The sequence below is a fragment of the Takifugu rubripes genome, chromosome 1, assembly GCF_901000725.2.
Source record: "Takifugu rubripes chromosome 1, fTakRub1.2, whole genome shotgun sequence".
NCBI lineage: Eukaryota > Metazoa > Chordata > Actinopteri > Tetraodontiformes > Tetraodontidae > Takifugu > Takifugu rubripes.
In genome coordinates this window covers 5,925,904-5,948,658 of record NC_042285.1, presented here as the reverse complement: position 1 = coordinate 5,948,658, position 22,755 = coordinate 5,925,904, and the positions used below count along the sequence as shown (strand labels likewise).

The 22,755-nt window shown below is 37.9% G+C and overlaps 1 protein-coding gene across 3 annotated transcripts in view; it reads left to right on the top strand.

Annotated features, from left to right (window-relative positions):
• Window positions 1-22,755, top strand: part of ryr2a (ryanodine receptor 2a (cardiac)) — a 94,942-nt gene that overhangs the window by 5,146 nt on the left and 67,041 nt on the right. For all 3 annotated transcript variants that reach the window (XM_029842004.1, XM_029842005.1, XM_029842011.1), the window contains exons 3-24: window positions 719-823; window positions 1,671-1,736; window positions 2,209-2,287; window positions 2,801-2,913; window positions 3,626-3,725; window positions 4,700-4,796; window positions 5,436-5,510; window positions 6,999-7,155; window positions 7,347-7,511; window positions 8,649-8,770; window positions 9,582-9,765; window positions 11,515-11,650; window positions 14,102-14,197; window positions 15,290-15,408; window positions 16,732-16,865; window positions 17,551-17,792; window positions 17,866-18,058; window positions 19,254-19,458; window positions 20,083-20,187; window positions 21,189-21,292; window positions 22,125-22,208; window positions 22,343-22,502. In XM_029842004.1, the coding sequence (XP_029697864.1) occupies window positions 719-823; window positions 1,671-1,736; window positions 2,209-2,287; window positions 2,801-2,913; window positions 3,626-3,725; window positions 4,700-4,796; window positions 5,436-5,510; window positions 6,999-7,155; window positions 7,347-7,511; window positions 8,649-8,770; window positions 9,582-9,765; window positions 11,515-11,650; window positions 14,102-14,197; window positions 15,290-15,408; window positions 16,732-16,865; window positions 17,551-17,792; window positions 17,866-18,058; window positions 19,254-19,458; window positions 20,083-20,187; window positions 21,189-21,292; window positions 22,125-22,208; window positions 22,343-22,502 (2,841 nt within the window). The remainder of the gene's footprint in view (window positions 1-718; window positions 824-1,670; window positions 1,737-2,208; window positions 2,288-2,800; window positions 2,914-3,625; window positions 3,726-4,699; window positions 4,797-5,435; window positions 5,511-6,998; window positions 7,156-7,346; window positions 7,512-8,648; window positions 8,771-9,581; window positions 9,766-11,514; window positions 11,651-14,101; window positions 14,198-15,289; window positions 15,409-16,731; window positions 16,866-17,550; window positions 17,793-17,865; window positions 18,059-19,253; window positions 19,459-20,082; window positions 20,188-21,188; window positions 21,293-22,124; window positions 22,209-22,342; window positions 22,503-22,755) is intronic.

Here is a 22,755-nt window from a genome sequence, read left to right as displayed (position 1 = left end):
AAGTATTATAAAATATTATAAAGTATTTTTTTAAACTTATTTTTCAAACAATTTTGTTTATTTTATTTTACAATACACAAGGTAGAAATACAATATACCCATTTCATTTTTTGGGTATGTGCTATTTGGCAAAATAAGTAAGAATTTGGGGGAAAAACGTAGTATTTTTTTTCTTATCCTTAAGAATATGAACCAAAACTCTAATAAAACCATGATCTGAAAACCAAGATACATATTGAATCATTGGCAAAGTGTATGTTGCAAGTGTTGCATCCCTAACATACACACTAACTCAAAACAAACACAGAGAAGATATCCAGTATTTTCTGTTTCACTTGTTTAACATTATTTCATAGCCTTTTCTGATTTTGTTATGTGCTGTATTATTGTAATATTATGTTGTATTGTATTATTGAATGAGATGAACAGCTGTTGAGCTCTGTTCAGGATGTTGTCTTGGCATCAAACTCCACTTTATCCGAATGTAATCACACATCTTTGTGCAGAAAAAGTCAGAGTTATGGAGACACCACTTATAACTTACAGGACTTTTTTTAGAAATTCAAGTAATAGTTTGTCATGTTGGAATGAGAATCACTGGGTGGCCACAGTTTAAAACCCTTCAGAAATGCAACCACATTTAAAATTTATTATTGTGGTAAGTGTAAAGTTTATTATTATACCATTTTTGGCATAATGTGTTTTCTTGTGTCTCCAGAATGTGCCCCCAGATCTGTCCATCTGTGCCTTCGTGTTGGAACAGTCATTGTCTGTACGAGCTTTACAGGAGATCCTGGCCAGTAGAGAGGAGAAAGTTGAGGGAGTAAGTATCAACACAGACCTGTCTTAAACAAAATACCCACAGGCTAAAAAATGGCTGCACAATTCCTGTCGCTCTTAGAACATTTAACATTGTCACAGAGCTGACTCGGGAAAAGTAGCAGTTCAGAGGTAGGCTAGCTAAACACAGTCACAGGATGATACAGGAAAGCTAATGCTAGGTGCTGGGGTGCTGGTGTTGTGGTGGTAGTTAGCTGGTTCATCAGACACTTGCCCTCTCCATAGGGGATATGATGGGGTGATAAAATAAACACTGAGAGTTTGAGGCACGGGGGTAACTGGGAGGCGGGCATGTAGGCATATGAATCATGTTGTCATTTCGAGGAATTCTTTCATCGATAATAATTTAGATCATCCCAAAAATTCAGTCAACCAGACTTGTGACCCAGGCAATTGGTATTCTCCACTCAATTCCTGTCAAATGCCATCAGCCACTTCTGGCCATTGATCTTGCCATTATGTCACACTACCCCGTTGTGCAATCCCCCTTGTCAAAAACAATGTATGGAGTGCACATACAGTCCTCTCTCCAATCCACTCATCTATTCCTCATCCAATTTTGCAGAATAATAAGTGTAGCACATTGAATACCTGGGTTTCCCAGCACCCATTAATACTCACTCACCAGTTTTGCTCTTACAAAGTGATCCAACAGATGAGCTCATCAAGTTCATGTCAATTATAAGTTGTCTGAGTTGACAGCGCATCCACAATATTGGACACACCAACATTAAAACTGGACAACAGAGCCGTGGAAGAAAGTCACAATGCTCCAAATCATCTTTAATCCTTTTGTCCTTGATTCTCTGCCTCTAATTTCTCTTCATCAGACGGTGGCTCATAGGACTTTACTCTACGGACATGCTGTCCTTCTCCGACACTCGTATAGTGGAATGGTTTGTGCGCACACATGCATACACACAAAATCTGCTAAAATTCCACCAGTTTTGGAATAAGTTCTTTTTATTTACATAAGTGGTTTATGGTAAATGGTAACACCTAGTACAGTACACTGTTTTAAACCAAATAGTCAAATTCAGTCAAATTGATAGAAATTGATTTTTTTTTTTTTTTAATTATCTTATGTAATTTTGTGGACATAGGAAGGCTTCTTTCCTTTTTTTAAATCGCATTACTTATGTCTGATGCTGCTTTATTTTTTATTATTTTTTACAAAGGTTCCTATATTTTAAAGTAGTCTTATGGAATAAAATTTTGTCTCATGTTTAGTTTTCTTTAAATCAATCATACTGACTGGCTTTTTATAGGTTGTTAAGAAATAGAATTTGTGAAACTGCTAAATAGATCTCCAAAAGTATGCTTTGAATTGTTAGTTAGAATGACCCCATGCTGTTTTCTTCTGTGTAGTACTTGTGCTGTCTGTCTACCTCCCGCTCGTCTACAGACAAACTTGCCTTTGATGTGGGATTGCAGGACAACAGCACGGGTAGGACAACTCCACAGCGTGGTCTATTTCAGTCCATTTTGCTTGTCAATCCTACCTCTTCTTTTAACTTCTTTTTCCACTGTATTGTATGTTAAGGAATTTGACCTATATTTTATTGTTATTATTAATGTTTTTATTATTATAATTCTTTTCAATTTGACACCAACAAAATATCTTGAGTGTTTTGCATTAGTTCTTTTATACTTGTCACATGTCACTAACAACAAGAAACTGACATTTAGCCTAAAGAACTGTCTAATGTACTTGCAGTGTACGTTTTGCTAACCATATTGCAGGCTTAAATTTGAAAAAAAAAAAAAAAAAATTCTCCAGCAATATAGGGATGGTATTTTACACTGGTTTTCCTTCTTCTATAGATCCGGTCTGTTCTTATTTCATCATTTATATTCAAATGTTACAGTAAAGTCCAAATTCCAAAAATCATATACAGTTTTGCGGCTTTGTAAGTCATTCATATCCGTTTTTCTTATCAATTTGTTTCTTTGTGCGTAGGAGAGGCATGTTGGTGGACCATCCATCCAGCATCAAAGCAGCGTTCGGAAGGAGAGAAAGTCAGAGTGGGAGATGATCTCATCCTGGTCAGCATCTCCTCTGAGAGATATTTGGTCAGTATCAGACATGCATGATAGAAATCGCATCTACACTTTAAGTTCATTATACTAGAGCAGAGTTTTTCAAATTAAAATCCAAGTAAGAAGAAGCTGGATATTTTATATATTATATCTTACATTTAAAGAACCATTTTATGGTTTAGAATGCAAATAGAAATTATACATTTCAAACGCCCATGTGCAAATTTAGCAAACCTCAAATTTTTTTAGATCTATTTACATAAAAACACAGGCAATGCCGCAGGCTTATGTAGGTGTTTGTATCCTTGTTGTAGCTTAAAAGGAGAGCTGCAGTGCCCTACTTTTAGCAATTGCCTCATGTTTACATCATAACACTTTATCATTTACTATTTCATGATAAACCTTGTCATACTAGACAACAAGGTACAAAAAAAAATTCTATGCTATTGTTCCTGTCAACAGCCTATCACATGAGGAAATTAGTCCTTGAAACACGTTTTTATCGTCTTTCAGATTTTTTCTGCTTTTATATAGAATTATTAGGCAACTACTGAAAGGAACCCATGGTGGCTGATAGTTGAGACAAGATTAGACAGTTTAGGGGATATATAGAGTTGTGACCACACCTTTCCTTATGATGACTATAACCACGCAACGACCAAATCCTGCCTGTGTGTAAGCATCCCAAACTGGGCTGGTCACTTGTTGTTTTTTCTATAACAATCTTATGTTTGTTTTGCTGCAGCATCTGTCCTATGGTATTGGCAGTTTCCATGTAGATGCAGCTTTCCAGCAGACATTCTGGAGCGTGGTCCCCATCTGTACTAGGAGTGAGGTAGCACAAGGTATCCATCTGTATATGTATTAAGCTGTAAAAGAAAAGTAATATATTTGCATGTACTATTTTCAGATAGAATAGATGCTTTATTGTTTAAATAAATTATTAAATGATAAGAGTATAAATCAGAAGTACAAAAAAAAATAAATTATCTGTTAAAAGTGACCTGAGCCTTACTCTGTGAGGGGAGGAGTAATGCTGCAACTGCTCTGGGTTTCCAGTAGTGAACAAAGTGCAGAGAAAGGTGGGTCAGGAAAGATGTTTGTCGATTGAGAATGATGTGGTATGTTGGGAGATATCCTCTGGGCGGCAGCATAGCCTATGTCAAAGGTTGTTGAGTCATTAGTTCAGAGTGTTAGAGCCTGTTAGAGCTTTTGTATCTATGTTGTTCCTGTTTTTTTTTTTCCAACTTTTATAGCTTATGTCATGCATATGTACAATCATGTGATAACTGTTGCATCCAGTGCTCAAAGAAAGAAAATTCAAATCAAACCACAAGTACTGAGTGTCCTTTTGGGGAAGGAGATAGAACAAATGAACACCATCAGGCCATGAGCATGATAAATAAAAGATATAGTATTTACAATCCTGCTTGGGCAAAACTTCTGGAGTTTGAATGAGTACGTTCAGCCCAATTAAACTATTCTTCCATCACAGACACGTAGTGTTCTGTTAAATATTGTGGTGAATTTTAGGGAGACAGCAAGTCATGTCTGGTGTTTTTATCTAGTTTCGAAGACACGCTATGTTTAAACACAGGTCGTCAGCCAGTCGGCATTGCATACATGTGCACTGTTGGTTGCATGGCGTATTTGATGTGCATAAACTCCAGTGTTGTTATTAAAATGGAAAATTCATCTTCATTGTTTATAGATTGCTGAATTTTTTAGTTGCGTCATCTCTTCTTCCTCATGATGCTGCATTTGGGTAAAATGAGATTTTTTTTTGTCATATCTGTTATCCGTCCCTTCTTTTCCTCAGGATTCCTTATTGGGGGAGATGTCCTGCGGCTTCTTTATGGTCATATGGATGAGTGTCTGACTGTTCCATCTGGCCAATATGGAGAAGAGCACAGGAGGTAGCGATACCATCCTCAATGTATTTAATCTATACCACAGTCTATAAAAAAACAACAAAAAAAGGCCGACGTATACTTTTAAGATTTAAGATGGAGACATTTATTTAAATTATCGCACAATTTAAACATAAATAAATAATATAGAAACCAGTACTGCATCAGAAGGCAAAGTGATGCATGACCACATGCAGGATTATGTGTCTCTCTTTTACAGTGGCTTAAATTAATTGTCAAGGTCTGCTCCAGGCTTCATCCTGTTAAAAATCAATCCACAGTAAAAATGGTCACAAGCCACGGTATACAGTATATTCTTAAAGTGTACAATGGGGTACAAGACATGGGTTGAAGCTAGGGTAATTCTAGAATATCTGTTTTTTGGGATCTGTTTCTCTGATTTTAGAGTGTGATTCACACAATATAAACTTAGTAAACAGTACACACATTTAGTTAGTTGGAACATAACCAAATTAAAAAGAGGTAAACAGATTAGCCTTTGTGGAGGTTAAATGTCAGTTTGACCTACTCAAATTAGAAGTGTTCAGGATGGTTACTGAGTCATTCAGATACACACCCAATGTTTCTACACCATATTTATATGCGTACAATGTCTTTTTTTGATCATTCATTGTTTACCTCCAGAACGATACACTATGAAGGGGGAGCAGTGTCCAGTCACGCTCGGTCCCTGTGGAAGCTCGAGACATTACGTGTTGTGTGAGTAGAAAAGACACAGACCTTTGTACATCGATATGCATTTACACAGAGATGCAACTCATACAGTCTGTATGGTAATGTTAGGGTTGCTTGAAGCTGTTGTGCTTTCCAACCATAGTGTATCAGTGGAACCTCTAGTGCTATCCAGATCTTCATTCTAATCACACCTACACCTTTGATGACATACTGGAAAACAGCCTGCAGTGTCTTTTACTTCTCTTACTTCTATAACACACAGTGGGTATCCAGGGCTTATCATGACAGTTTTGAGTGTTTTGGGTATTGGTAGTTTTAATTCCCCTTCTTCTCTGCACCTTTCTGGAGTGCTGAAATCAGGTTAATTTTTTCCCATATCACTCTTACTGTTGTATATAACAACTCAGTTAAGTGTGGTTTCTAGAGCCAGTTTGACATATGCTAACAGCCTTTCAGTGCATAGTTTATTACATAGCCTTGCCTGTGGTTAATTATTTATAATTGCTGTTAGCGTGGCTCGGAAAGCCTTCATCAAGAACTTTTTTGTTAAATAAAATCTCAAAATATATTCATCTGAGTGTAATGAATCTATATAATATGAGAATCACTTTTTTGATAGTCATACCAGATACACGGGGCAAAGCTAGATATGCGCTTTCTAGTGTAACATCTCTGCTGAAACAGACCATTTTGCAATAAAAACAAAGCCCATTATATTATTGTATGTGAGCCCTAGGTTAACCTTAACCAAGATGGTGACTGCATCTGCACCTAATGTGTACGTCTATAAGTTAGAAATGTGGAGCCCTGTATTGCAAAGGAACTCAAAGCTATAGTTAGGGAATGTACAACTATTGAGAGGGAACACAGAAGCTTTGGGAGGGAACACAGAAGTTTTGGGAGGGAACACAAAAGTTATGTTTTTAAATTTACTTGTGTTTAGAGCTGGTCTTGATCTAGGCCGAGGCCCCAATTGCTGCTAAAAATTGGTCTGAACGCATGATTCTATCACCAGACAGATATAATGTGGATATGGTGTTCTTGGGTGATGTGCAGTATTGTTTTTACACCATAGTTTTTGTCCGAAGATTCAACCACGCTCCCTAGACCTTTTTCTCACATGTTTTTGGGAGACTTCATGTAGGAAGAATACGGGCCATTTTAGTCAAATGAAATACAGCATTCTTTCAGCACTTTTAATTTTGCTTATTTTGCTCTTGGAAGCCTCACTGAACTGGTTTCTTCTCATCTTCTCATATATATTTGAGGAGTGTCCAGTTGAGCCATTCTGTCACTCTCACATAGGCTTCTCCACCCTCATCTGCTGAAATAAAGACACGGTAGCTCTTTCCACCTGCTGTAATTGAGTTTGACTGGTTAATTTCGAACACAGCCACATTCCTTGATATGGGAGTGTGCACACTCATGCAACCACATTCAATTTCTAGTTTTACACGAACAAAGAGTATGTGTTTGTTTAGGGCTTGTATATCTGACTGTTTTTGTGTCTAGGTGGAGTGGAAGTCATATCCGCTGGGGTCAGCCTTTCAGGCTTAGACATGTGACCACAGGAAAGTATCTCAGTCAAACAGAGGACAAATCACTCCTCCTGGTTGACAAAGAGAAGGCTGATATCAAATCCACAGTCTTCTGCTTTAGGTCCTCCAAGGTATGGAGCAAAAAAAAAAGTTATACAATATCTTCATCCTCAAAGAAAAGTAATAATGCTTGTATTTGAACGCGTTTCTAATAGACTTTGCTGTTTTTTAATATAGTTAATTGATTTATAGAATGCTTCATTTAATTACTTTTTACTCTTAATTACTTTAATTACTTAATTACTCTTTCTGTCTCCTTCAGGAAAAATTAGACCCTAGTGTTAAGAAAGACGTTGATGGCATGGGAGTTCCAGATATTAAATATGGAGACTCTGTGTGTTATATCCAGCATGTCTTTAGCTGCCAGTGGCTCACCTACCAAACTGTCGATGCTAAATGTGCTCGTATGGGTGGAGTGCAGAGAAAGGTATGGTTGAATTAAAGTGTACCATTTTTTTAAAAACCTTTTTTAAATCTCCAAAAATGTTATTGGAATTGTAGACATTGTAGAAGGGTGCTAATGAGGATGCAGTTTACTTAGACCAGTGGTTCTTAAACTGGATTTGATCCTGGGTTTCGGTGAGTTAGTCTCAGGGGTTCGCCAAATTAATCAAGACACACACCCGACTCATGTAATCTACCCAGTTATTGCAAAGAAAGCCACATCACCGTTTGTTTGCCTAGTAGTGTCTTTGTATTTCTTTTTTAATTGAAAAATGTAAGTTTAACTATTAAAACAAAGGAGTCAAATAAAGCAGTAAAACACAACACAGGGTGGAATGAAAAAGGAGTTAATTAATGGATAAAGTTTAAAGATGTATTTTGTTTTTCTAGATATCTAGGTATACTGGCTTAGTCCATGAAGTGTTTTGTATGCACATAGGAGGACTTAAATGTTACAGGGAGTCAGTGTAGGGCAGCTAAGACTAATGTGCTCTTGATCTGGTTAATAGACAAGCAGTTTTGGATGAGCTGAAGTCTGTCAGTGGTTTTCTTTGGGTCTACTTGAGATAAAGACACGTATTATTTTTTCAGCATGTGTTTCCTTTATTAATAGTCTCACTTTCGTTATGATGTCGTAGTCACTTTATTAATATGGGACTCAAAACTAAGATCTAGATCCAGCACAAAGCTGAGGCCTGTTGCCACAGCTGTTGTAATGCATCAAGGGTGTAAGAGGAAAGAGGTTCGAACTCCTACCACCACTCACAATCATTTAATATTTGACACAGGGTTACAGAGTGGAATGAGCACATTTTTCTTTGAGCATTGTGGGCAATCTTGAGGACATAACTTTGAGAATTCTTAAGTAGAATGTTGTTCAGCATTTCCTTTTGTATGTTGATTCTTATGATTAGTCTGTTTTCTTACTTCCCCCTAAATGGATCACTATCGTAGCTAAAAAAAAATAAATCAACTGTTAATGGTGCATTACCCCATCAGGTGGTTGTATTTATTAAGAGGAAAAGGACACAGACAAAAATATGTTGTTTCACCATATATTACAAAGGACAAAAACATTAAAATTTCCTAACTTTAATGAACAACTTCCTTCTTATTTCAGGCAATCATACACCATGAGGGTCACATGGATGATGGTCTTACACTGTCCAGGTCACAACATGAGGAAAGTCATGCTGCTGGAGTGATACGCAGTATCGTGTCTGTTTTCAACATATTCATAAAGTAGGTGATGACAAAGGTTTTTAGTACAAATATCAGATTTAATTATACAATACTATCTTAATCATAGAGGTCAAAGTAATACCTTAAATACATTACATTACCAAAAGTATTTGGAAGAATAATTCAAATCTAGGTGCTGATTGTCATCCTTCTTTGTTCTTCTGAGAAAGAACTTAATAGTTAGATAGCTGCATTATCATCATCTTCTTGTGGAATAGAAAAGGATAGAGGCCAAGTCTCCTTGATTTACATGTTACTATTAATGTGTTCCCAGATTCATCTCCTGAAAAAGTGATATAGGCTAAGATATTAATGCTAAGTGAAATCTGGCCTTCAAAACAAAGCTATTTTAAACCAAATAAGATGAGATGGATGTTCTCCAATGTCTGATGTTTAACAAAAGAGGCCAACCTAAATTGACACCTTTTACTGCTCGTGATATGAGGAAGCCAGACAAATGAAAGCATGTTGCTCTAACTATTGGGATTTATAATAACAATAGCTAGGGAATTAAAGACAATAGGTTTTATCAATCAAGATTGAAAACTAACTTTAGTGGAGAGGGTGTTAGCCTCCTGTGCCTGGATTCAGAGTTAGTTCCATGGAAGAAGTCCCTGATGATTATAGGATGGTCTAATATTAAGGTTTTTTTTTCCTCAATGAAACCAGTCAATCACAATAAGAGCAATTGCCGTAATAAAATAACCAAAAAACCTCCCGCATTATTGGTCTATGGGTGGGGAAATCAAAAACAATAAGAGAACACCTGGATTAGAAGAGCAGTTACTGATGTTTTACTCTTTATGTTTAGGGGTCTGGATGCTCTGTGGAAAAATGGAAAGAGTTTGTCTCCAGATCTGCCAATAGATACAGTCCGTCTGAGTTTACAGGATCTAATTGGGTACTTCCAACCACCTGGCGACCAAATGGAACATGAAGATAAGCAGAACCATCTGAGGGCTCTGAAGAACCGACAGAACCTTTTTCAGGAAGAGGTGCACATATACACACATGCACACGTGTGCGCGTGAACACACATAAACAACAGATGCAGGCAGTATAAGGAGAATAACAGGAGGGGAGCATGGATATTACAATACGAGATAGTGATATAGATAGCAACAGTGATACAAGACCATTACAGACAACGCAGAAAATTGACTAGAACAAGGGTGTCAAACTCAGTTGCACCTCTGGCCAAAACTCAAAGCACACTTTAGGTTGCAGGCCGAACAGGATAAACATTTATTGAACACGTAAATGTTTTTGAACATGAATAGGAATAAAAACAGACAGGAATATTTTTCTACAATTAAAAAAAAAAACTTATATAACTTAAAATACTTTGCTCTATATAAATATATTTCTTGTCAAAATTATAGAGTTACAACTACATGCTGCAAAAAAAACATTAAATTTTTTTTTAAAATTATGCTTTTCCAGAGAAGTAAAAGCATTTGCTTTGCTCATGGACCATTTTTTAAACTTTAAACTCTTTAAACTTTAAATATCCTTAAATATTTCTGCTCTCCACAAAAATGTTTCTGTCAAAATCAAACAAATTCAAAATATGAGCATGGTCCAAAACCCCCAGGAAATATAAATAAACTTTTGCAAAGCAAAAACCCATAAACCCAATCAGCAACTGTATTTCTACTCAGGCTTACATTTGCCAACATCTGCTTTGTGTCTGGACACAAGACATCGCACACCTTCAGCATACAGTTCTTCAGAAACTCTCCCTCGGTAAATGGCCGGCCTGATCTGGTTAACTCTTCTGCCACTTCACTTCACTTTCTTTTTAACGCTTCTACTTTCTGTAGCATCTGCTCTGCATTCAGGTTTTTCACCTTGTCTTCATATTTTGTTTCAAATTGACTTCTTACATTCAATTCCTTAATTACAGCCATATTAGCTCCACAAATAAGACACACCGGTTTACCGGCAATGTTAAACATATAATCAGCCTCCCATCGGTTTTGAAAGGCTCTGTTTTCAGAATCAACGTTTCTTTTCGCCATTATTAATGGCAAGGTTTGACGTTACAATAGGTCTGCAAACATTAACATACACTTGACTTGAATGACGCGAGAATGTTCCCAGGTATGTAACCTATCAGGCAAGGCAGCTGTTGCTCTGCATTATGGGATCTGTAGTTTGTCTATTATCAGCGCTTCATAACACCGGCCCATTAATTACAATAATAACAGATAAAGGTAAAACGATCTCGCGGGCCAGATATAATTGTATTGCAGGCCGGATATGGCCAGTGGGCCTTGAGTTTGACACATATGGACTAGAAGAACAGTGTTTGGTAGTGCACCAGTGTTTGCCAACAATGTGGTCAGTTGGAAAAAAATCCACCTTTTGTACCGGTAATGTATTTCCCCCAATTGCCCCTTAATGGCTGTAAATTGGATGACATATTTTGTGATTTAGAAAAATTTCTATGTATCTGAGCCCTATTTCGATGTTGTGGAAACAGCTTGACCATGATACGGTGTGGAGGAATACTCCACCTATCATCTCAATCATCTTGTGAAAGATGCTTTAGGAAGCATAATTTGCCAGATTACCTTGAAAGAATGACAGTAAGGTTGCCTGAGGTTTGCCAGTCTATAATCTGTGTGTGTTTTTGTGTGTGTGTGTGTGTCTGTTTGTCTGTCTGTCTGTCAGCATGTGTTCTTTAGGCTGTATTATCTGAATTGATCTGAAAATGGTAAAATCAATTACTCTGTCTGCAGGGGATAATCAGCCTCGTATTGGAGTGTATTGATCACCTCCATTTATACAGCAATGCAGCTCAATTTGCTGAGGTATTAGGAAGGAAAGCCGGGGACCGCTGGAGCTCAATCCTCAACTCCCTCTATCAACTACTGGGTACATGATCTCACACACACACACACACACACACCCACACACACACACTGAATGCACCATCACTTACTGCTTGTCTTGCTGTGACTTTTTATGAATATTTAAGCAGCACGTCTTTAGTGAGGTCAGCATTTGTTAACACTGGCATTGACGAAGGCAGTCTAAGCAGCTCTTGACTGTTTTTGAAGCTTGCGGACAAGAAGGATTACAGTGATTACAGATTTACAATTAACTAAAAAAGCTTTGATACTGGGACTAGCTTGTGGCAAGCACATGCCAAATTTTACCTATCTAATCAGAGAAAGTTTGACAGTAAACTTGCATTTATAGCGAAATCAGCACATTCTGGCATAACTCATTTGCTAAGGATAAGAAGGTTAAGCTATACTGAGCCAAGATAACTCAGACGAGTCCACATTTACAGCAATCCTAAAGAGAAGGCACAATTAATCACAGAATCAACTCATGCAAACCAGTGGAAAACAAGGATCAGTGGAAAACAACAATGAGAGAAAGTTGTATCCTGAATGTTTTTTATCATGTGAGTGGTTGATGTTTTTTCTCATTTATTGCATTTCATCTTATTCTTTTGGGGATTACACTTCAGGGCCACTACAAAATGCTCCATCTTTATTCTTCTGCCCACCTTTGAGCACTTTAAATGTCTGCCATTACCCATTCAGCCACCAGTGACAGATAGTCCCTTACTGGATGCCACCTACACATCCAGAGAAATAATCACGTGCTGAACCAACTTGTGAAGAAGATGCAAATCAATAGACAGTTTGACCATGTAGTACATTGCAATTAAAAAAAATCTATTTTCAATGAGCCCAGTATGAAAAATGCCATTGTAATATCTAGACTAGAATTATTTTCAGGATTGCAGAATCCAAAGAACTAAGAGTTCAAAGCTCCCATTACGATTTTGTAGGCAAACAACTGTATTCATAGCTGAATGGATCCAGCTCAGCAGGTCGGACATACTGTAGAAGTTTGATAAATGTGATTATGCTCTCTCCCTCTCTGCATTTCCTGGCTGTGCTATTAATAGCTCCAAATTCTAACCGGAACATCAATATACAGTATAGTCACTGTAAGGAGAAGCCATTGAAACTAAGGGGATTGAATTTGTGAGGTCTTGTCAAAACTGGTGTGCTGATTTCAGTGTCAGTTGATCACATAAAATGATGAGCAAATAGGCTGCTCAGTGATCTGAGAGCAGACTGTGTTCAACAAGCTAATAAATAATCCTCTTTAGATAACTATTAACATTAACACCCCTTTACTATTTGAACGCCAACAACTATTAATACTAATAGAAAAATATACTGAAATATTACATTGTAATATAATTATGATAAGATAAGATAAAACTTTATTGATCCCACATCGGGGAAATTTACGTGTTACAGAAGTAGCCAGTGATATACAACACTAAAAGAAAAAAACTATTTTATTATGTACATTACTATGTACATTATACATTATATACAGAGGGGGAAATTATATATACAGTAGAAGGGAATATTAGACTACATGAAGAAAAATAAATATGCAAATAAGAGATTCCGGAGGTAGTATGATTAAGTAGTGCAGAAAAATATGCCAACCATGGATTATTGGTGCGACATTAAGAGTTGTGGATGTTGTGCAATCCGACAGCAGTTGGGATGAATGACCTGCGGTAGCGTTCCTTTTTACACCGTGGGTGTAACAGTCTGCTGCTGAAGGAGCTGCTTATGGCCCCCACAGTCTCGTGTAGGGGGTGAGAGGGGGTGTCCATAATTGATGTCAGCTTGGCCAACATCCTCCTCTCACCCACCTCCTCAATGGAGTCCAGAGAGCAGTCCAGGAGTGAGCCAGCCCTTCTGACCAGTTTGTTGAGTCTCTTCCTGTCCCTCTGATGTCAGCTTGGCTAACATCCTCCTTTCACCCACCTCCTCAATGGAGTCCAGAGAGCAGTCCAGGAGTGAGCCAGCCCTTCTGACCAGTTGTTGAGTCTCTTCCTGTCCCTCTTTGAGCTTCCACAGCTCCAGCAGACCACAGCGTAAAAGATCGCTGATGCCACCACATCAGTCATAAAAAGTCCTTAGCAGTGTCCTGCACACTCCAAAGGACCTCAGTCTCCTCAGCAGATGGAGATGGCTTTGGCCCTTCTTGTACAGGACGTCTGTGTTGTGAGTCCAGTCCAGTTTATTGTTGAGGTGAACACCCAGGTATTTGTACTCCTCCACGATCTCAATGTCCAAACCCTGGATGATAATATAACATGCATTTTTACTCTACTTTTCGACTACTGATTCCTGTTTTTAGCAAATAACCTTTGCTCCAAAACTAACTGAGATATCGAAAAAGCTATTAGCTCCATTTTGGGTTTTTTTTTAATACCAGTATCACATGTCATAACAAAATATTTTAAGGCCGTTTCCATTTTCTCCTATCCTCCTTTAGCTGCACTGATCCGAGGGAACCGAAAGAATTGTGCTCAGTTTTCCAGTTCACTGGACTGGCTGATCAGCAGATTGGAGAGACTGGAAGCCTCCTCAGGTAAGGCAGCTTGCTTACTAACACAGGCCAAAACTACACTGCATATATGCTCAAATAAATCAAGGGAACACATAAATAAAAAGTGGCACCATCCATAGTGAACTATGGCAGTGATTAATGCATCAATATCTAATATATTGAGGGCTTGGGAACAGGCTGGTAAGTCTGGTACTTATGATACACCAGCCACAAGATGCCGTGTACATTGATCACTGTCATTGGGTCTAAAAATAGTTCTGGGCTCTTATTCTGGCTGCTAACAGCAGTAAGGGTTGCCTATGTGCTTACTGTAAAAAAAAAATCATCTGTGCAGAGAACAGGGTGCTTGTTCTGATGTTTTTTGACACAGTACCACATGCAGAAACATGACACAACACAAGTGGCCTGCTATATGTAATTGTGTGACTCTGATACTTCTTGTTCTGTTCCTCCTTGAACAAAAGAGCTGATAGTGGACCTTTTTGTCCCTTCACATCCTCTTTCTCTTGGCATTTCTTCCACATTAGTCTTACCTCCCCAACGATGTAAATTTTAATTTGGCAAATAACTCTCAATTCTCCAAATGAGAGGCAAAGTCTTCAAGCAGTTAATTTCCTAGTGAAAGCTATGCTTCAACCTCTGACATTATTATTAATAGTCACAAGAGCTGCTGACTGTCTCCTTCCCTTGCCATCCCTTGCTGTCAGGTGAAGGAGCCCATGCCAGAGGGGCAGCACACACATACTTGACACTACAATAGGAGAAACAGCAATGCCTCTGACTGACACATCCTGGAGTAGCAGCACTACAGTTGGGCATACTCTGTTTTCTATGCCACCTCATGCTAGCACTACCAGTGAGGGCTCTGGAGAGTACAAATCTAACAAAGAATTTGCCAGAAAGGATAAGGAGAGGGCCACCATTGACAAAATGTGGGTTGTTTTTGTGCTTTCATTTCCTTTCCAACTGCTGTCTGTTTTGATGATACAAAAGCAGATGAAATATATATTCACAATCATAATTGATTTCTAAATGGACAGATTGATGTCCCAGATGTGTGGTGATTATGTTTTCCCAAAAAATTAAAAAAGATGTTCTTGTTTACTGTTCTAGGTATACTAGAGGTGATTCATTGTGTGCTGGTTGAGAGTCCTGAGGCCTTGAACATAATCAAAGAAGAACACATCACATCTATTATATCTCTATTGGACAAGCATGGGAGAAACCACAAGGTACACTTACTAATATGTATGCACATGTGTCAAAATCAGTGGTTGCTGCTGGTGTTTCAAGGAGGGGAAGCACATTTTTGACATCAAAATAAAATTTGTACATTCATTTAAAGGGAAAATCAGTTCTCCTTTCCCTTTGAACATTTCCCTTTCCGTCACCCTGTCATACTATCTAGGTGTGTTTCCCAAGGATTTGATTTCACTAAAGTTGCTGACAATATTAGCATTGACAATATATAATATTGTTTAGCATTGTTTTATTTACGTGATTTAATGGAAATGGTCGCCAAGCAAATGCCAATGAATGCCGCAGCCTGTCTCTGGACTTGTCTTACAAGATCTGTAAATGAATGGCCTGGACTAAGCTGAAAAATGCTATCCTGTCTACTCTTTGTCAATCCCAAAGGGATTCAGCCTTTAGACGGCTCCTCAAATCACATGCGGGTCATAGATTCAGTTTGGCAATATTTAGATGTTGATTATTCTGAGACTTCTATATAACATTGACATTGGAATAATAGCATGTAGAACTACAGAAAGACCTGTTTTCTAGTGGGATGGGTTAAGATAAACACATACAATGTGTTCAACAATTTGTACATCCATTAGCCAAAGATGGTTTTAATAAAATGGTAAAGGCACTATACCTTTACAGTCAGCTCTGACCACTCAACGTGCTTTACATTACATGTCTGCATTCACCTATGTACAGTCACATAATACACAGGCAGCAATTTGGTGTTCAGTATCTTGCTGAATGACGGGATCAAGATAGACTCCTAGAGGGGGTGGGTGTTGAGCAGACAGTGTCCTTTTTTCCTTGCCACTGTTGCTTGTCTGGGGTTAGGCCCTGGGATTCTGGAAAGCGCCTTGAAACAATTTTTGATTGTAAAGGCGCTATATAAATAAAGATTGATTTGATTTGATTTGATTTGATTTGCTTGATGGGTAGGGGCTCGCCTAATCTTTGTTGCCTGCCCAAGGAGACAGCTCAGGTAGATCTTATATAGGTATGGAAGGGGAGATCCACCAATCTTCTGAGCCATCATCAGTACATTTGGGGATTTTCTATTGGACAACTGTAGAAATTCCTCTGCAGAAGTTAACTCCAGAGTGTCCTCAGGAAAAACAGAGTGTGCTTTGTCTGCACCTGTAATCATTGTCTGCACCTGTAATCATGTCTGTCTGCACCTGTAATCATTTTTAATGCTGTTTCGCAGTATCAACATTTGTATTCTCCTTGTATTTATTTTCTTATGGAGAATATGATAAACACATCTAATAATAATAATGCACTACTAACACATTTCTTCTTTCTTGTAGGTTCTAGAAGTGCTGTGTTCCCTCTGTGTTTGCCATGGTGTGGCAGTACGTTCTAATCAGCACTTAATATGTGACAATCTTTTGCCAGGAAGAGGTCTTCTGTTACAAACTCGTCTGATTAACCATATAAGCAGGTACCAACACTCATAAACAGCAACATGCACAAGCTTTATCTTATACCAATTTCGATCTGATGTGTATGAACAGTATGTATATATCTTTAGTGGATGCAGGAAGAAAGTACAACAACGTAAAATTGTGGTACTAGTAGGGGCAAAGTTGGCTATTAGTTGATAATTAAAGGTTGATAACATGTGACACTTATTAATAATGAACTCCACATGGCTTCCCTTTGTTACCCATTCTCTTCATAATTTTTATGCTGAAGAAAGAAATAAGCTGGAAGGTTATAGCTCTAAGCTAGCCTGGGAAAGCCTTGGGAATCCATTAGATACCCTCAAGACTAGACATAAAATTCTCACAAAAAGCTTTTTGTGCTGAGAGACAGTTTTGAGAAATTATGTTGAAAGCCACATTATGATGATGATGATGATTATTATTGTTATTATTATTATTATCGTTATGATTATTATGATTATTATTATGATTATTGGTTGTTGTTGTTGTTGCTGTGGTAGTGCAGAATACATAATAATAATAAAATAATTATAAGAACTGTAGCAATTCATGAGGGGAATAGACAAAGGTAGATGAGACATTATTTAGTGGTCATTATAGCAGTGGCAGTATTAAAGTTGATAATGCAATAATGGAATATTTTCCAGAGTGCTAAATGATCATTTTTCCTGCTTCTAACAGCATGCATCCAAACATCTTCCTGGGTGTCAGTGATGGCTCAGCTCAATACAAAAAGTGGTACTATGAAGTAGTCGTGGATCATGTGCAGCCATTTGTGACATCAGATGCCACTCATCTTCGGGTGGGCTGGGGTAATACCGGTTGCTATGCCCCCTACACAACTGGAGGGGAGGGCTGGGGAGGCAATGGAGTGGGTGATGATCTTTATTCATATGGTTTTGATGGACTTCATCTTTTATCAGGTGAGATTTCATGTAACACCTTGATAACATCTGATGAAACTCTAACGTCATATTACCATTATTCTGTCCTCAGGCTGTATTGCCCAGCCAGTTAACTCAACCAGTCAACACCTTTTGAAACCAGAGGATGTGGTAAGCTGCTGCTTAGACCTCAGTGTGCCCAGTATCTCCTTTAGGATTAATGGCCAACCCGTTCAGGGCATGTTTGAAAATTTCAACACAGATGGCCTTTTCTTCCCTGTGGTGAGCTTCTCTGCTGGAGTCAGGTAAGGCTTATAGTGGGCATAAAAAAACAATCTTCACACCTTAAAATGACATTTTTTTTTTGCAATATGTAAAAAATGAGACAAGCTTAGTGCTGTAAGTGCCATTGTTCGGGCACTGATTGGTGTACCAATTTTCAAATTTGCCAAAAGGTGTGTTTTCACTGCGACTATGACTTCTTTGTAAATATTGGCACTGGTCCTCTCAGTTGGTCCTCCAAATGGTCGTGTCTCCACTGTGGGGTCACGTCATTTATTTTGATCGCTGCTTAATCATGTAATAGTTTAATCTGTAATGTCGCCACCAAACCACAAGTCAAGCAGTGTCTGCTAGGCTACCGGTAATACTCCTCTTCTACTGCCCGAGCCCTGTAAACTTACCACAAACTTCACCACTAGTCTCAGGGCTGCTCCATTGAAAAAAATTGGGCGTGTTGCAGAGCTACTTCATTACACACAGGTTTGGATCAGGAGACTTTTTGGTCTAAAATAATATACATTTTCATCCAATCTGGTGCACCTGCAAAATTTTAGTTTTCAAGCATTTTCAAGCCCTCAAAAAGGAAGGTGGCTTACTATAAAATAACCAAACTAAAATAAAAAGTGAAAAAAGTATTTTGCAACAATATTGTGCCAGGTAGTGCTCAGGCTCTTAAAAAGTAGGCAGACTGCAGACAGGCCAACACATCCAACAGAAAAAATTATCAGTAATCCTTTTCAAGTCATTTAATATCCAGAACACAACATGAGGGCTAATGCTGGACTCTTTAACAAAAGACAGTCTCGCACAGTACGAAAGGACAACAGATTTTACAAGGGAGAGCAGAGATAAACAGGCACAGGTGACACACATGAAGGACAGGAGGAAGAGGAAAAAACACCAACAAAACTGAGAAAGTAATAAACATAAACATACACAACAGACACATCCTAATGATTGCACGTTATGCATCTGTTTCACTTCATAATATTCCATCTTATGTATTTCATGACTTTTATCCTGTGTACCTACAATGGTAGATCCCTTGATTGCAAAATAATTATGCATTATAATTATGCACTATTATGCATCTACTGTATGTTTCCTTTGTATTAGTTTTAAACAAATCCTGAATGTACCTGAATGATACTGTATGTTGAACTATTTATGGTTGAAGAAAGGAAATAAAAATTAACACTTTAGCTTTTATTATTGCAGGGTACGTTTCCTCCTTGGGGGTCGTCATGGAGAGTTTAAGTTCCTACCCCCTCTGGGTTATGCACCCTGTTTTGAAGCAGTATTGCCCAGGGAGAGGCTGAAACTAGTGTCCAGTCAGGACATAACTGGACCTGGAAACCTAATAGGACCCACTGTAATGATGAGCCAGGCAGCTTTCACACCCACACCTGTGGATACTAGCCAGGTGAAGACCACTGTCACCATTATTAGCAGCTTAAAACAGAGTTATAAGTATAAGATTAATAACATTTTATGACACATGTTGATCAAATATTTGTATACATTTCTAACCATCCAGTCCAGTGAAAACATCTTGTGTTACCTAAATTTGCACTCAATCTCATTTAACTTGATAAAAATGGTTGTGTTTTGAATTGAAAATCTTAAGCATCTAGCTATGTGGCTATGAACCATTTACTTTTGCAAAAAGGATGGTGAAGCATGCAACATAATAGTACCGGTACTTAATGCCGCCTTTTACATGTTGAAGTATAGTGCATTGCTGTTGTTGGAACAGTGTAATTATTGTATCTTTTTTGGTAATTATATAGTGCCCTTTACTAAAATACACAAGACTACAGATACAAGTAAATTCCATTTTCATTGCTCCAATAAATCTTTACACAGTTAGTTGCACAATTCCTTTTGCAGACAGTGCCTCTTTGGGCCGAAGTTACTATGGTCCTTGTGAAGTTTAAGAATCAGTTCGCTCTCCTTAAATCAACCTTGACACATTACAACTCCACTGACATCTTTTGCCAATACATTGAAAGATAAATCATGTCATGTTATTTCTCTTTGTAAATAGATTGTGCTGCCGCCCAACTTGGAGAGGATAAGAGAAAAACTTGCTGAGAACATTCATGAACTTTGGGTGATGAATAAAATAGAACTCGGCTGGACCTACGGCACAGTAAGTATCAGCCAAATAACTGCGTATGTGTAACAGTGTAATTATTCTAGTGATGACAAGTCACTGTGCTTTAGGCCCAAATGCCAATAAAAATGAATGGTAGGTTAGTATTAGCTATTTTATTGAATAAAGGCAATGCCACCGGTTAACCCTTGTATTGGGATGTCTGACCATAGCATAATTACACATGAGTGCAACTGTGCAATATGCAAGGATGTGTTATAAAACTCTCTTGGCCTTTCAATAATTGAACCAAAACTTGCAACCAATATTTTGTATAGTGTATCACAAGATATTAAACACAATAGGCCAGACAAGAATTCACAAGTTTTTAAGGATTATTTCTGCAGTATTGGCCTAGTTCTAGTCTTTCAAGCCATACTTTAATCAGCTTCAAAAGAAGCTCGTGAAAAGCTATGAAACTAGTTTTGTTTTTTTAGCTGGTGTGTGCATATTTCTCCACTGGTAAATTACCGGTAGGTTATTTGAAACAAGGCTGTTGACAGGCTTACCCCAGTCTTGTGATGCTTCTCAGAAGTGACACACACCAACGGATTGATGGCAAACTTGATTTTAATAATGGATAATAAGGTCCTAAACAAGCACAGTAAATTCACCAGTCTTCAGTTAGTCATCATTATTTCCCATCGCCAATTGTATTTAATAGAAGCTTAAGGAGGTGAAGGGGTTTGTGGAACATTAAACATTTGGACATTTCACACACCTTTTGTTTGGTTTTTGGGGAGGGGGTGTTTTTTTCCAATTCTAAAGTATAAAGGATCAACAAAGACAAATTATTTCACATATTCTAGAATCCAAATTTTGGGACACATTTACAGAACTTGCAAATTCTGCCTCACAAGTCATGGTACAAATTTCTTCTCAACTTGGATTTTTTTCATATCATTTAATTACCCACACTTAAATGAACAAGAAAGCTTTCAGTGTTTCTTTTAGAATGCCTGATGACTGAATTGTAGAATTCTGTGTCTATGTCGCAGGAAAGAGACGATGGCAAGCGACAACATCCCTGTCTCGTGGAATTCTCAAAGCTTCCTGATCAAGAGCACAACTATAACTTACAGATGTCCCAAGAGACTCTCAAGTAAATGGGGAAAAACACAACTTATTTAGACCAAATTTCAATGATGTGACTAGCCACATGTAGAATTCAAGTCATCAAATTCAGGGAACACATTAATGTTGGGATGAAGGGATTAATATACTATTAATAACACCACCCAATTGGCCCAGGGATGAATTGCAAATAATCTATTGAGCCTAAAACAGTGATCACCAACATGAAAATGAAAGACACAATCACAGTGTAATGCAGAGTCAGTCACACAGGAATAGTAATGGAAGCAAACATAAGTTTGAATCAGTTCCCCCTTTTGTCATGCAAATGTGACAGACAAGAGGTGGAAATGAGAGAAAATTACCAAGGCAATCTAAATTAAATAATGATTTTGCAGGTGGTGGCCTCTGTTGGTGCACTGATAGGTGCAAGTTGGGTTAGAAAAAATAAGGTGGATTATGAATAACGTTTGAACCTTATTATAATCAATAAAATTGTAAATTAGAATTGTAATATCTAGGGCACCACCCTAGAATCAGAGAGGGGAGAGGTATAATGTTGTGCAGCTACAGGTCAATTTGGGCACATTTCCCAAAGGATGGGCACCTGCATCGATTAAAAGAGCTCATTAATAGTGCTGTCGAACATGGTCAAGTTACAGAATGCATCACTTTGAGCTGCTGCTTTTGTAGTTGAGGTCATCAACACAGAGACAATGGCGAGAGACACAGGATACACAAAACTAAACATGACAAATTCATAATGTGGAATACAAAAGATCTGTATCTGATTTTCTAAATATTAACTCAAATAGCAAATAAAACACTTGATTATACACATTTCTTTGCTTTTGTTACAGAACTCTCTTGGCCTTGGGTTGCCATGTTGGCCTAGTAGATGAACATGCTGTTAAAACAGTGAAAACCTTAGATCTACCAAAAACGTAAGTTTCTACAGCCTGAAGTATAAAACACGATGGGTTCAACCACAAATGACCACAGCTGGAATATATACAGGACAGAATATACTTCCCATCTGGCTATAAAACATTTCAGTGATTCCGCTTCATCTGTGTAGCTACGAGTTGTCTAGTGGCTATAGACCTGCTCCTCTGGACCTCAGTCACATCAAACTGACCTTAACTCAAGAAGCCATGGTGGACAAACTTGCTGAGAACGCACACAACGCCTGGGCGAAGGACCGCATCCGTCAGGGATGGACCTATGGTATTCAACAGGTGTGAATCAAAGACTTGTTGAATTTTAAAATTCTAAATTCCTTCTCGGATGGGATGAATGAATGGACTGATTAATTAGCAGTTATTGACACAATATGGGAACATGTTGTTTACCGATTAGCTAAACAATCACTAGTACAATGTACTGTATATTGTTTTGTACCTTTGTTAATAATATATGTCTAGAAGTATAATCATATAATCACATTGACTCAGCAAAATCCCATTTTTGGAATTTATTTTATAAACTACA